This window comes from Pelophylax lessonae (genome assembly GCF_965119305.1).
Source record: "Pelophylax lessonae genome assembly, chromosome: 6".
Lineage (NCBI taxonomy): Eukaryota > Metazoa > Chordata > Amphibia > Anura > Ranidae > Pelophylax > Pelophylax lessonae.
In genome coordinates, this window is record NC_138773.1 from 182,519,650 (window position 1) to 182,534,690 (window position 15,041).

General features: G+C 40.8%; 1 protein-coding gene across 1 annotated transcript in view; it reads right to left on the bottom strand.

Annotated features, from left to right (window-relative positions):
* COL3A1 (collagen type III alpha 1 chain) overlaps positions 1-15,041 on the bottom strand; it is a gene marked incomplete at its 5' end in the record, with an annotated part of 127,156 nt that overhangs the window by 62,279 nt on the left and 49,836 nt on the right. Inside the window, one exon of the mRNA XM_082261750.1 lies at positions 14,259-14,339. Within this exon, the coding sequence (XP_082117876.1) occupies positions 14,259-14,339 (81 nt within the window). The remainder of the gene's footprint in view (positions 1-14,258; positions 14,340-15,041) is intronic.

The following is a 15,041-nucleotide window of genomic DNA, read 5'->3' on the forward strand; positions in this document are numbered from 1 at the left end:
CTTTTTTGAAAAAATTGGGGTCTTTTAGACTCTAGATCTCTCCTCTGACCTTAACGCATCTGACCACACCAAAATTGGTGTGATAAAATACTTTCCCAATTTCCCAATGGCCCTGCTTATTTCTGGCGAAACAGAAGTCATGAAATGCTCGTAGCCTCCGGCATCTTAGGCCATAGAGATGATTGGAGCCATTCTCATCTCCAATTAGCTCTATGGTTAGACAATTGAACCACCGGCTGCACTCTCGGGTTAACCGGTGGGACAGGAGAGCCCGAGAAAAACCACGGAAGGCTGCGGAAGGCGGCGGTGGGGGGGGGGAGGCCCCTCCCACTGCATGTAAAAGCAGTCTAGCGGCCAATTACCTGCTAGGATTGCTTTTACATGTAAGCCGACCGCTGGCTGTAAAAAACGATACCAAGATGATGCCTAAATCTGCAGGCATCATCCTGGTATAACCACTCAAAGTCCAGCAACGTACCAGTACATTGCTGGTCCTTGTTTGGCATATAGGTTTTTTTTTTTTTCATGCAGCCTGTGGGCTGAACGGAAAAAAAGAGAACCTATCAGAAATCAGCACAGGAATAATGCGTAGTATTACTCATCATTAACCGCCCAAACAACCACCCACTGAATTTAATGATGGGTATACACGACACTATCCACGTATACCAAAATAGGATTTTAACTGCAGTGCTGAAATCAGAAAATCACCACAGCTGCTATCAGCAAAGGTATCCATATATGCTGAGCGCAAACACTGTTTGTGTCAGAATATATAAAATCAATGCGTGGTAGCCGACGAGTACCTGCTAGAGAAACAGGTCACAAAAGAATGAAAAAACAAAGGACATTAAAAAAAAGTACAGTAGGAAGAGTAGGACATATAAAATGACTGACACAACAAAAGTTTTTGGATTCTCATCATTAACCGCCCAAACAACCACCCACTGAATTTAATGATGGGTATACACGGCGCTATCCACGTATACCAAAATAGGATTTTAACTGCAGTGCTGAAATCAGAAAATCACCACAGCTGCTATCAGCAAAGGTATCCATATATGCTGAGCGCAAACACTGTTTGTGTCAGAATATATAAAATCAATGCGTGGTAGCCGACGAGGGACCTGCAAGAGAAACAGGTCACAAAAGAATGAAAAAACAAAGGACATTAAAAAAAAGTACAGTAGGAAGAGTAGGACATATAAAATGACTGACACAACAAAAGTTTTTGGATTCTCATCATTAACCGCCCAAACAACCACCCACTGAATTTAATGATGGGTATACACGGCGCTATCCACGTATACCAAAATAGGATTTTAACTGCAGTGCTGAAATCAGAAAATCACCACAGCTGCTATCAGCAAAGGTATCCATATATGCTGAGCGCAAACGCTGTTTGTGTCAGAATATATAAAATCAATGCGTGGTAGCCGACGAGGGACCTGCAAGAGAAACAGGTCACAAAAGAATGAAAAAACAAACTAAGGACATTGAAAAAAGTACAGTAGGAAGGAGAAGGACATATAAAATTACTGACACAACAGTTTTTGGATCCTTTTATTTTTCTAACTGTTTCTTGATTTGGGACTGCGATCTTCTGCGATCTTCTCTTCCAGCTTGGGTCTCTCAAAATGTCGATGGACATCCAACATCTTTCGAGACCCTGTGTTTATGTGCCCTACACTGTGTCGTGCTGTACCCTACGCTAATACTCCACTAGTGTATGGTAGCGCTCGAAACATTCCCCGATGCAGAGACCAGGTTGGTCAGGACATTTGGGACAATAATAACGGGTGTCACGCCTAAATCCGCGCCTGCTACAGACACGACATCTTTTTTGGGGGTATCTTTGGGTAGGGGTACTCGGGAGGACATAAGGAAAATGCCTCTCATGCAGCCGGCTCACTGCATCTGGAAGGGGAAGTTGGGCAGGCATGCCTCCTGGGTACAGGTAGGCAAGGATGATCTCTTCCTGGAATTCCCGGAAAGATCCAGTTCGTCCTGACGCCCTGTATAGGACAAAGGCGTTCAGCATAGCCAATTGGTAAAGGTAAACAGACACTTTTTTGTACCAGCGTCTGGCTTTACGGGCAACTAAATACGGCGCCAAAAGCTGGTCGTTAAGGTCCACCCCTCCCATGTTAAGGTTATATTCGTGGACACAGAGGGGTTTCTCCACAACGCCAGTTGCCGTAGTGATTTGGATCGTCGTGTCTGCGTGAAGGGAGGACAGAACATAAACATCCCGTGTATCCTTCCACTTCACCGCAAGCAATTTGTCCGTTTTCAAGCAGGCTCTCGCCCCCCGACTAAGACGGGAATTTACAAGCCGTTGGGGGAAGCCCCGGCGATTAGGTCGCACGGTGCCACATGCGCCAATTTGTAAATCGAGAAGGTGACTAAATAGTGGCACGCTTGTATAAAAGTTGTCCACGTACAAATGGTACCCCTTTCCGGATAAGGGTGACACCAAGTCCCAAACGATCTTACCGCTGCTCCCTATGTAGTCTGGGCAGTTGGGGGGCTCCACACAGCTATCTTTTCCCTCATAGACCCGGAAACTAACTGTATAGCCTGTGGCCCTGTCACACAATTTATACAGTTTGACCCCGTACTTGGCACGCTTGCTGGGGAGGTACTGTTTCATAGCAAGGCGGCCAGTAAATTTAATCAGGGACTCGTCAACGCAGACAACTTGTTCGGGGGTAAACAAGGCTGCAAACCGCTGATTGAAGTGGTCTATGAGGGGCCGAATTTTGTGGAGCCGATCGTATTCAGGGTCTCCCCGAGGACGACAGATTTCATTGTCGCTGAAATGCATGAATCGCAGAATTTGCTCGTATCTCCCCCTGGACATGGAGGCAGAGTACATGCGCATATGGTGAACTGGGCTAGTGGACCAATATAGCCGCAATTCACTCTGTTTAGTTATGCCCATGTGGAGGGAAAGGCCCAGAAAGATCTTAAATTCGGAAACCGTTATAGGTTTCCAGCCGAATTGTCTGGCAAGGTGTGAATTTGGGTTGGCGGCGATGAACTGTTGTGCATACAAATTTGATTGATCCACAATCGATCTGTAAAGATCTTCCGTGAAGAACAGCTCATAAAAGTTTAGGGGCGTAAAACCAGCTGTCTCCACGTGGATTCCAGGTTGGGCGGTGAATGGGGGAAGTACTGGCGCTGTAGTATCGGTGGGTTGCCAATTAGGATATGCCAGCGCATCAGGGAGGGCACTATGGGCTCTACGGGCCTGTCTACGAATACGCGGTGGCTGCGGGCCACTACTTGTGCTAGCCACCGCACCAGCTTCAACTGCACTTAGGGGACTCGCCACGTCACCAGGTCTTACTGCAGTGCTGGTTGTACTAGGTCCAGGTTGTACTAGGCCGCTGGCGCTTGCCAGGTCGCCAGAAAAATGAGCGGCACTAGTACCCACACTCTGCTCCATACGAGCACCCTGCGATTCCTGCATCTCAACAACTTCAGAATGGGGTCGGGTACGCCTGGGTCTAACAGGGACCCATCTGTCGTCGGAGCTATCTGTCAGGGAGCCGCTGCCGTCATCAGGTTCATATACTGACACTAATTCGGTCATTGTAGCTTCCCCTTCGCTATCAGATGACTCGGTCAGCATATAACTGAGAAGCTCTTCATCCCTGTACGAACGTTTGGTCATTTTGGCAACTAAATTTACTCGTACAGTGATGCGACTCACAGGTAATAAAAGCACCTGGTTGTCGAAGATTATTTCAAGCGCTACAAAAAAAACTGCTAATGCTAGCAGGGATCAGGCCTGACTCTGCTAACACAGCGGTTTTGTGTCTTGTGTTTTTTTGCAAGTGACAGTAATCTATTGATTACTACACTTGCCTGGGTGAAAGGGTTAAACGCAGGTGCTGGCCGGAATCAGTACTGATCGTGCAAACACCGCGTTTTGGGAACCCTAAACTATGGGGGCGCTAGTATAGTTCTGATCAGATCAGATATTGATCTGTTCAAACACTATACTGGAAAGGGAAGTGTAGGTGCGTGCGTGCGTGCGTGCGTGCGTGTGTGGCAATCAAGGGGTTACTTCTAAACTATGCGCTGGGGATCTGGGGGGGGGTGGCGGGGACCCTAAACCTCCTTTGGGAAAGAAACTAGCTAGCTAGCGCAACCTCAAGTCACAATGACACCAATACAAAATACAGTAAAAACAGTATATTATGTGTGTATTAGTGCTAATGTGACAGAGGGTGTAGGGGTTAACGGGATGTGATCAGGGGGGGATCAGGGGTTTAAATCTTTATTGGAAGGGGCTGGCGGGTATCCTAAGGATAAAAGGAACGGTGGCAAGCGCTAAACCTGGTCACAAGTCACACTTATACAGGTATATAGAAAATGCTATATACTGTATACAGTGTGTGTTATGGCAGGGGGTGTAGGGGTGATCAGGGGGGGATCAGGGGATTAAATCTTTATTGGGCGGGTGGCGGGGACCCTAAACCTCCTTGGGACACAAACTTAGTCGCCTGCGCTAATTCTGATCACAATCACACTAATACAAAAATACAAAAACACTGTATATTACGTTTGTATTAGTGCTGATGTGACAGAGGGTGTAGGGGTTAACTAGCGGTGATCAGGGGGGGGTCAGGGGAGATCAGGGGCTTAAATCTTTATTAGGGGGGGGTGGTGGGTAATTCAAGTGGAAAAAGGGGGGTCGCAAGCGCTAGACCTGACCACAAATCACACTTATACGGGTATATAGCAAAATGCTATATACTGTATACGGTGTGTGTTATGGCAGGGGGTGTAGGGGTGATCAGGGGGGGGTCAGGGGCTTAAATCTTTATTGGGCGGGTGGCGGGGACCCTAAACCTTCTTGGGACAGAAACTTAGTCGCCTGCGCTAATTCTGATCACAATCACACTAATACAAAAATACAATAACACCGTATATTGCGTTTGTATTAGTGCTGATGTGACAGAGGGTGTAGGGGTTAACTAGCGGTGATCAGGGGGGGGTCAGGGGAGATCAGGGGCTCAAATCTTTATTAGGGGGGGGTGGGGGGTAATTCAAGTGGAAAAGGGGGGGTCGCAAGTGTTACACCTGTTCACAAATCACACTTATACAGGTATATAGGTATATGCTATATGCTGTATATAGTGTGTGTTGTGTCAGGTGCTGTAGGGGTTAATCGGGGGGGCGATCGGGGGTGAAATGTGCCTATCTAACTGTGTGTGGGTGTGCTTGGTGCAGTACTCACAGTAAGATGTGCTCTCCTCTCACGCTGGATCCAAAAAGACCGTTGTGGGGGGAGGGCACATCTCCTCTAAGCCTGTGTTTACATTTCACAGGCTTAGAGGGAGATCTGATTGGGCAGGACCGATCAACAGGTCCAGACCAAAAATGATTGGCCTGGACCTGATGACTGATCGGTTCTGAACCCAATCGAGCCATCGGTGTCGGCGGGCACGCGCGGGAGCGCGCACAGGACCGGCAGGAAGTAGCGACGTAGACCTACGTCACTCTGCCTGGCCGGGGCCGACTGCCGCAGTAAATATACTGTGCGCAGTCGGCAAGTGGTTAACGGGTGGCATTTCACTATCTCATACTGCCACCTGTAGTGCAAACTGATGAGTATGAGGAGGCGGAGTGTCTCCTCCTGGGAACGTCTCTCATGTAATCGTGGTGTGCGTAAAGACAGACATCAGACACCAGCTCACTCCATCTCATGCAGGGCAGGCTGGATCTTCTAGGGCGGTGGCCGCGGCAGACACAGGAGTGACAGGAGGACTGAGGACAGACATGGGTGTTTGGTGGACTGGTCTGGTGGTGAGTTATGGAAGAAGATAACAGTATATATAATATTTTCTAAATGTTATATTTATATAAAATAATGGATGTCGGGGCCTTTTGGTGGGCGTGATTTGTTTTGGGGGAGGGGGGCAGCATTTAATTCTTGGACTCAGACAGCACAATGTCTTGGGCGGGCCCTGGTGTCAAGTGTCGAAAGGATTACCCTCTATGAGTCAGCATTGTCAGACCCATATGTACAGTTTATGAAATTGTGGCAATCAGGTGGAACTGTTCATGCGTTGTGTATTAATACACAGTTTTAATATGAGAGATTCTCCCATGGGTGGCTGCAGAGTCAGTAATCCGTATGTGAGCATAATCATTATTCAAGAATCTCATCTTTTTATGGAATGGCTATCTTAAAAAGGCTTGAGCTTGTCTGTACTGCAAGGAAGTACAGAAGGAGCAGACTGTATTGTTTAGGAAAGACATTTAAAAGTTATCTTTTAGTGAACATTGCTTTGTTCAATAAATAAGATATAGAGGTAAACATACAATAAACATGTTCACAATGATTAAATATGTAAATTGAATATGTCTGGGTGAGAGTCTGGTTTAAAGCCCCATACACAGGTTCAGAATATCGTACAAAAAATACAGATTTCAAAGCGATCATACAATATTCTGATCGTTAGTACAAAGCTGTCATTCAAAATTTTCCGAAGGGGCAAATGCGAAAAATTTTCTCGCACAATACCAGATGGTGCAATTTTCATTTAATCAACACAGTTTTCTTCCTAAAATGAAATAAAAAAATTACATCCTTTCTGAATTTTTTTCTGTCTTACGAGAATTTTCTATTCCTTTTTGATTTGACAAGACTAGCATCCCAAAAACAAAAAAAAAAAAGGATGATAATTCGTCACATAATCCCATTGTGTTTACTAGGCCTAAGTTCCCTGAGGTACCTGATTATTTTGGTAACATTGATTTGCCTTTGTATATAAAGAATGCTGGTCATTTTTAGTCTTGATGTCCTGATCAGGGCCACAGATAACCCAATCACAACACCACTTCTCACCTTGACAGAAATAGAGGCTCTGATACTGGATCTGGGATGTGCATGTTACAAACTATTCTTGAAAGTTTTTTAGTTGTTAATGGTAGGTCTGGAATTCATTACTTAAGTAATAGTGGCAAGCTCGTAACTTGCTTATTAGTAAAAAAGCATTGACAGAATCAGTGCTTAGACATTGGATGTTGCAGTTGGAGACTCCACAGCAGTCCTGCTATCTAAGGCTAATACCCATGTTGACTGCACAAAAGTTAGGCCAAATTTAATTAATAATAGTAGGAAGTCACCCCTTGGGACCCATGTAATTACAAGCCCTCACAAGGTAGATTTCATTACTCTTTTGAGCTATTAAAAAGAAAACATGCAAATACTTTTCTTTTGGTATTTAATCACCCTGGGTGGAATATTTTGTTGTCCTTGGATTTAGAATGGTATGGTATGGCCAAGCCTTTAGGTATAGCAAGAGGCAGAGATCCTAGGGCTGAAAATATGCATGTGCGTCACAAATTCTAAAATACTTTTTTATCTAAATATTGCAGTTTGAACTTTTCAAGTGTTTTTCGTGGAATGAATTATCTTCCATTCATTCAATTGAATCAATAACAAAGGTGTTTGGAAATAAACTCAACCGTGACAATATTTGATGAGGAATGTAAATAATTATGCATTTTTCATGTTATTTTTACTTTAACAAAAAGCTTTTTACAAACATCATTTATAAACAGATGTCATTGGTAAATTACCACACTGAAAGCTCACCAGAAGGACGTACTTTATTTATCCCAACAGTCTTATGAAAATTCTTTGCCAGTTCTCAGCTTAATCCATTTACTGTCTGCAGATAAATTAGCTCCTTTGAAGCGCAAAGTCCAAGCAATAAATAATTCTGCTGAAAAGCAAGTCATACTTCTCTATGCCTTTTTATAGTACATAGATCAGTATTTCCTAATGTAGCTATGTTTTTCATGGTAAGCAAGCAAATCCAATGTATGCCTGCCCATATTTAGTAGATCAAGTCTACCATTTAAAATAAATTAAAATGCATTTATACAGTTTGAAATTTTAACTCGCTATTAAATCCTTTGGGACATCATTAAAGGCTAAGGCTAAATTCACTTTTATGAAAATAAAAACACAATAAATGCATTTTTTGCAGGAAAAAAAATGTGCACTTATTATTTTTTTTAACGGGAGCTGGCAGAACATTGATTAGTGGATTGTAGGTGCAATGTCAGGCTCCTGCAGACACTGCAATGACATGTGCCCCTATCTCTGTATGGGCTGTCAGTTTCAGAGCTGTAGGAAGTGTCAATAGACTACCAGTGCGCTGAGCAGCCTGCTAGCAGTCCATTAAAGAATACAAGGTGTCTGCCCCTGTGGTAAACTGGACTTGTAGTCCATTCATTCACAGATTTCTATGAATAAATGATGAGCCCTGCTGCTGTTAACAGTGACAGCGGTTGAGAGGCGGTTGTGGGGTGGGTTGGGGGGGACCACTGTCTACTGTCACAGGGGAATGGGGTAAGCAGGGTAAAGGGGACATGTGCTGGAACATGTTACACCCTAAATATGGGTGTAACATGAAACATTTATCAAAGGTTAACCTATCCTGAAAAATATTTGATTTTAAATCTCTCAGTGAGGAATAACTACCAAAATAAAATAGGTTGTTTACTTTGCAAGGCAGCTTAGTAAGTGTGGTGAAAATTCAGTTTGCATAAAAAAAAGGTTGCTTGTACATGATGATGATAGTTAGTCCACAGAGTTCACTATGCTAAGGGTAAATTCCTTGCAAAGCGAACTGCCTTTAGTGAATCAACCCCAAAGGCTCCAATGACAGGATGTGAATTTGCATTTTCGGCTTACAAACCGGTTGTGGACATTTTAAAAAAGGACACACTCTCTCTGATGAATTTGTATTGTATTTATACAATGGAGAATTCAAAAACGTGGAGGGAAACACCTAATACCAGATGGCAAGAAGCAAAAGCCTGAGTTGGATGGGAGCAGAACAAATCATTGTTCTCCCAAACTCTTTCTCAGAACATCCTATATATTTATGTATGTGTGTGTGTGTGTGTAAATATATTACTCGCTCCTACTGTAGAATGTCAAGCAATACTCATAAAAAGCATGTAAAATAGAGACAGTATTTTGTTAATAACTAAAATACATGTAGATCCATAATGGTAAAGGTAATCAACAGGAGTATAGAGTGTCACCAAATTCTTCTGTCTGGTCCACCTAACATAGTCTGCAGTCAAAAAATAAATGCTGTAATGGAATGTAGATCAGTAGCACATAATGAGACATATTATGTTATATGACATGTTAGGAAAAACACCTCCTCCAGACTGTGGATTAGATGAGTTTGATTTAGTAGGAATGAATGTCATCATTAGGTAAAATAAAAAGTACTTGTTAAAAGATTTCATGCAACACATACGTATTTCTAATGAAGAAGAGTTAATTGGGAAGTTAAACATTTAAGTAAACTGCCTGTAAATAAATTTGAATGAAATAAAATAATAAATATCTGTAGCTATGTAGAGGTTTACAGTTCATGCAAGTTAATCTACTTTTTGTTGTATTTTTACCTAATGGGACCTATAACAGTTTAACTTGTAATAAAAATCTACAGCCAATTAACGCATTAACCACATTGCCGATAGTTGGCCGTGAATTTTCGGCCAACGTCCGATCGGCCGTTTTTTGGCTTGTTAGTATGATGCTTCCAACAACCGACTGCGACTTTTCGGACGAAAAAAATCTGGTGTGCATGCTATAAAATTTTTGTTGGCCATCAACACAACGGGCGATTTTCCGTCAGTCAGTACAGATTTCGGCAGACAAAAATCTGATGAGCAAGACTGGGCATGCTCAGAGATGAAAAAACACACAGAAAGTAAACCAGCACATGACATCACTTCTGAAGTAGATTTTTGTTGGCCGAGAAAATTTGTGTGCAGTCTAGAGCACATTTCAACCAACACAACAACACTGGACAAAAGTCGGCTGATCGGTCGGCCTATAATCGTTGCGTGTGTATGAGGCATTCGTCTAAATTGGCCCTAGAATGTGTGTGCATGTATGCATGAAGGGGAGAGATTTTAGATTGTAAGCTCAAGGGCAGAGACTGATAAGAATGTGTAATATAAAAAGCATTTTGAAAAATGTCAATGCTATAAAAAAATAAAATAACATTAGCATTATGGTTGCTTGTTTCAGGGAATGCTGCAAAGAAGTATTGCACTTCAGGGTATGAACAGTCAAACTCTATTTAAAGTCAAACGCATCAGAGGGAGAAGTAATGAGAGATGTGAGTGCCATGTTATTGAGTAAAGTTAAAAAATCTGTGGGATCAGATGGTGTGCTGCCTTCATTTGTTGGATTGAGTCCACTGTCTGTGTGTTGGGCAAAGCCAGGAAGACCTACTGGCAAATTATTTGCCACAAAAGTCTCTGGGAATTAGTGGAATCTACCACATGTATGTTATTTTATAGATTTTTTTAACAATATTTTGACCATATGTGTCAATTCAAAAAGGGTATCCTCCCTTTAGAAAAAGGGTAACTTCATGCAGGTGATAGCTGTCTTCCAACAGCGAAATTTTTATATATATATATATATATATATATATATATATATATATATATATATATATATACACATACATATACTGTATGTGTAGTGTGTAATTTTGTGTGTTTGTAAATTGCCAATTTTTAGGAGAAAGAATGCATTAAAAAAAAAAAACATACAGGGTTGAAATAACTCATCCATCTCAGCAAACTCAAAATAAAACAAAAAATACCCATGCGCAATTTCTCCCTTAGTGAAAATTCAAAAATACAGAAATAACATGAACCTAAGTACCTCTGCTGACACTCATGTGTTCCCAGAAGATGGATACTATAAAAAAATATATAAATTAGTGCCACGCAGTGCTCAAAAATACTTGGTGAATGTGTGCAAAAATATAGAACAGAATCATATGTTCACTGCTATAATACCTAAAATAAAAGAATAATATGAAAGACAAAGTGTCCATGTATTTTCTAACAAAACTTCCCAGAAATGAGTCCACAAAATTATTCATATGTACTCAACTTGTCCATATGTACCACTATGAAAAATAAATAAAAAGAAAAAAAAGTGTCCTTCTGTTCTCCTTTAAGACTCCACAGTGTATGTTAAATAAAATTATGTGCAAAAAATCCATATATACTTAATTTATCCAAATGTACCACCATGTAAAATAAATAAGAAAAAAAAAATATCCCAGTGTTCTATATATTTGCACACATTCACCAAGTGTTTTTGAGTACTGCATGCATTCATTTATATATTTTTTTATATTATCCACCTCAGTGAACTGTTCCTTATTTAACCTCATATAGTAAATACAGTGAGTACATGTTCACAGGCCCTGAAAACCTTTCAAAAACCACTATGGGGTCAATTTACATTTACCGATATTGCAAAAATGCGGTAAAAAAAGTTTATTTAACTAAAAAAAAAAAAAAAAATGATTATGCGGTATTTACCGAAAAATGAAGCATGTGCTGGTAAATATCGCCAAACCATGCAGTAAGCTCTTAAGTCCCATTCACAAACGGAACATAGAGTAAAAAAAATATGCAATATTTATCACCAGAGTTTTGCTGGTGGTATAACATGTTGTATTTGTAAAAAACAGCATGGGGTCCCCCTCAAAAGCTGATTGCTAAGTAGCCGGCCTGGGAAGCCAGCCGTCATGTCCTTAACAACGGATGACTCATCAGCTGTCAGCGACTGTAGCCTTTCTCGGGGCCAGAGATTTTTTTTTTCTTATGCAGGTATGATGGTGCAGCGGGTGTTGTGATTGATGTTGGATCTACTTCAGGGGACATTTAAAAAAACATTTAATAAAGGAATTGTCAAAAACTGTGTGTGTGTGTGTGATTTTATTTCTTTTTGACACTTTTTTTGGCTGAATGAATAGGGGTAAAATGTATCTCATACTCATTCACATGGGGGGGGGGGGATCTGGGGGCTCCCTTTTTAAAGGGGGCTTCCAGATTCTGATAATTACCCAGCCTGCAGACCCTGAAAACCACTGCCCAGGGTTCTAAGAAAAAAATACCCTTGACCCCATACAAGGTTGTGGGGAAAAGCCCCATACCCATGTCGAGGGCACGTGGCCTGGTATGGTTTAGGAGGAGGGGGGGTGTTCACTCATCCCCTCCGTTTCTTAGCCTGCTGGGCTGCATGCTTCAATAAGGGCCTGATATACATTGGGGGGGGACCCCACGCTGTTTTTTCATCATTTTTAACTGCTGGCATGTTTTCATACCATTCAGCTGTCAGCGGGAAACCCGTTGAACCCAGTTGTTAAGGATGTGGCGGCCGACTTCCCGGCCCACTCCTAAGCAACCAGCTCAAGGCGATAAAATTACTGCTTAAAAATATGTGTTAATTACCGCATTATTGAAACTTACTGCAGTAGTTATTTACTACATTTGCATAATTGTTTCCGCATGCATTATTTTACCACATCTTTCTCTTAGTGAATTGACCCCAATGTTTGGGAAATTATCTGATAATTGGATTAGAAAAAAAGTTTGTTAAATGTTAGTAGACATGTAAACTCTTGTTATTTCTCCATGCTTTGATTCATGATGAAATTATGTTTCAATGCAAGAATATATGTTAAAATTAGTCACAGTGGTTAAGCAACATAACATACCTTGTCAACTTGTTAGCAATGAATGAAGTAAACAATGAATGAGTCATTTGTACATGTGATTTGCCACTAGTTTTGCAAACTATGTTTCTATTGCGTGGAGTCAATTACCTAAGCCAAAAAGCATTTTTGCTATACCCAGTCATATTAAGGGGTCAAATTTAGTTGTTTAATTTTCCCTTAAAGCTTAACTCCAGATAGCTAGAAAAAAAATAAGACAGTCGTGGCTCGAATGCTTCCAACAGTGATGTCAGTCTGTACACTGAACATGGTTACAGGGAGAGTGCTGCTAATTAGTGTTGTCTGCAGAAAGGCATAGGACCAGCTTGTCCTATCTGGTAGGATTGTCTAGCGCAGTGATTTTCAACCTTTTTTCAAGGCACGCTTTAAAATTTTGCACATTCTGGAGACACCCCATTCTAAAATATAAAACACTAAACTATAATATTTACATATCGCAACAGTTTTAACACACGTAGGACACGCAAAGTTGGAGGTGATCTATTCCTCCACCTTTGCACTCTAGTACTGAATACTATTCATAACTTTTTTTTTTATTCAATTTTTTTTCCAAGACTTTTCTGTTCTCCCTCCTTTTCTCCCCATCTTTCGCCTGGGGCAGTTTTAGGCACCTCTAAAGAAATCAGATGGCACCTCAGGGTGCCATGGAACCCTGGTTAAAAAATACTGCAACAACATAATAAATTCATATTGCCTCTTCATTGGCATCACCTTGCCCTGAATGTGGCTCCTCTCGTGGACAAAGGAGTTTCTTTATCTATGACCTTGTACATTTTCCCCCAAAATGTTTTCCACATTTGAAAACAATTTTGTTGGTGTTTTGCCAAGGCACCCCTGATGAGCCCAGAAGGCACCCTGGTTGAAAAAGGCTGGTCTAGATCACAGGACTGGCTGGAAAGTATTACAAATCCATTGGCAGGTCAGGCAGTTCACATATATGTCTTTCAATTCTATTTGGCTACTTGACTGGAGCTCAGCTCATCTGACTGTAACTATTTTGATGGTCCCACATCCCTTTTAGCCTATTGGTACATTAAAAAAAGGATACCCTCTTGCATGAAACACCTGAAAGTGAAATGGTGGATCTAGAAGATAATGCAGCATGAAGGGCAATTTTTAGTCAATTTTTAACATAATTTCCTTTGATCATTTTTTTTGGACAGAAATGTGAAAATCAACAATGCAATTGGTCGAAGAACCAAGAGCAATATTAGAATTTACTCCAACCTGCCACATGGAATGAAAATTCTTTATGTCATTAACTAACTGTGTCCATTTTCCAAATTAAATAACATAATACAGAACCATGTCATAAAATACCCATATCCAAATGCATTTTCTGCAAGTTGCACACATTTGAAATATTCCTTTGCAAATGGAATACATTTGATGTTGGCACAGTGAGCCTGTGTTCATTTCAAACACCCAAACAACCTCAGGGGAATTTTAGACAATCACCCTGAACGTGATTGGGTATTTAAAGGGCATACAGGTTCGTTGCATCATTTCATTTACTCCTTTAGCAAATTAGTCTCCTGAAGAGTTTTAGGTATTTAGTTCCCTGATCAAACATCTGTTACAGTCCTCACTACAATATATCTGAAAGAAAAAGAAAAGTTAAGTGGGATAGAATGAAGATTAGCGTCTTACAGGCATCACTTGACCCCCCATGTTACTTGAGCCAGATTTGAAATCATATCCAGATTTGGAGTCATATTGAGGACTGTAATTCTGTAAAAAGACAATAATGTTAAAAAAAATAAAATAATAATTAAGATACATAAATATTTCCTTTATAGGTGTCCCTCTATGTATTTAAAAGTGATGTTATTGAATGTTATGTTATCACAAAATAATGTAGATACCAATATTTGCAGTATATAACTGTATACTTTACTGGGTTTTTGTGCATTTATTGTGATGTTTTATTGCTATAGTGTGTAAAATATGTAAATCTTTAGATAAAATGTTCAGCGCCAGTTGACTTTTTAATTTACTACACAGGCAATCAAGCAAATCTTTAGGCTTGTCTGGGGTAGATTTACTTAAGGCAATAAGCTGTTCACTTTGCAATGGATTTTTCCCTTAGCTTAGTGAATAGGGTGAGAAATTACTTTGCAAAGCATACCCAATCAATTACAAGGAAAGAAAAGATGCATTTCTGCTTGCACGTGATTGGATGTAGAAGTAAGCAGAATGTCACCCTATTTACCTAGCTAAAAAGAAAATTGCCTTGCATAATGAAAATTCCCTTGGAAATCTAACAACCTATGTACCTTTAGTAAATCAACCTCTTTGTGTTAAATTTTGTATCCAGCCCATTTTCCTTAAAAACATATGTACCCTTAAAAAGAAAAGCATTAAGAGCAAAGTCTGCAATGACATAGCAACCATTCAACAATCATCTTGCTGATATCAGTCGAGTATAAGATG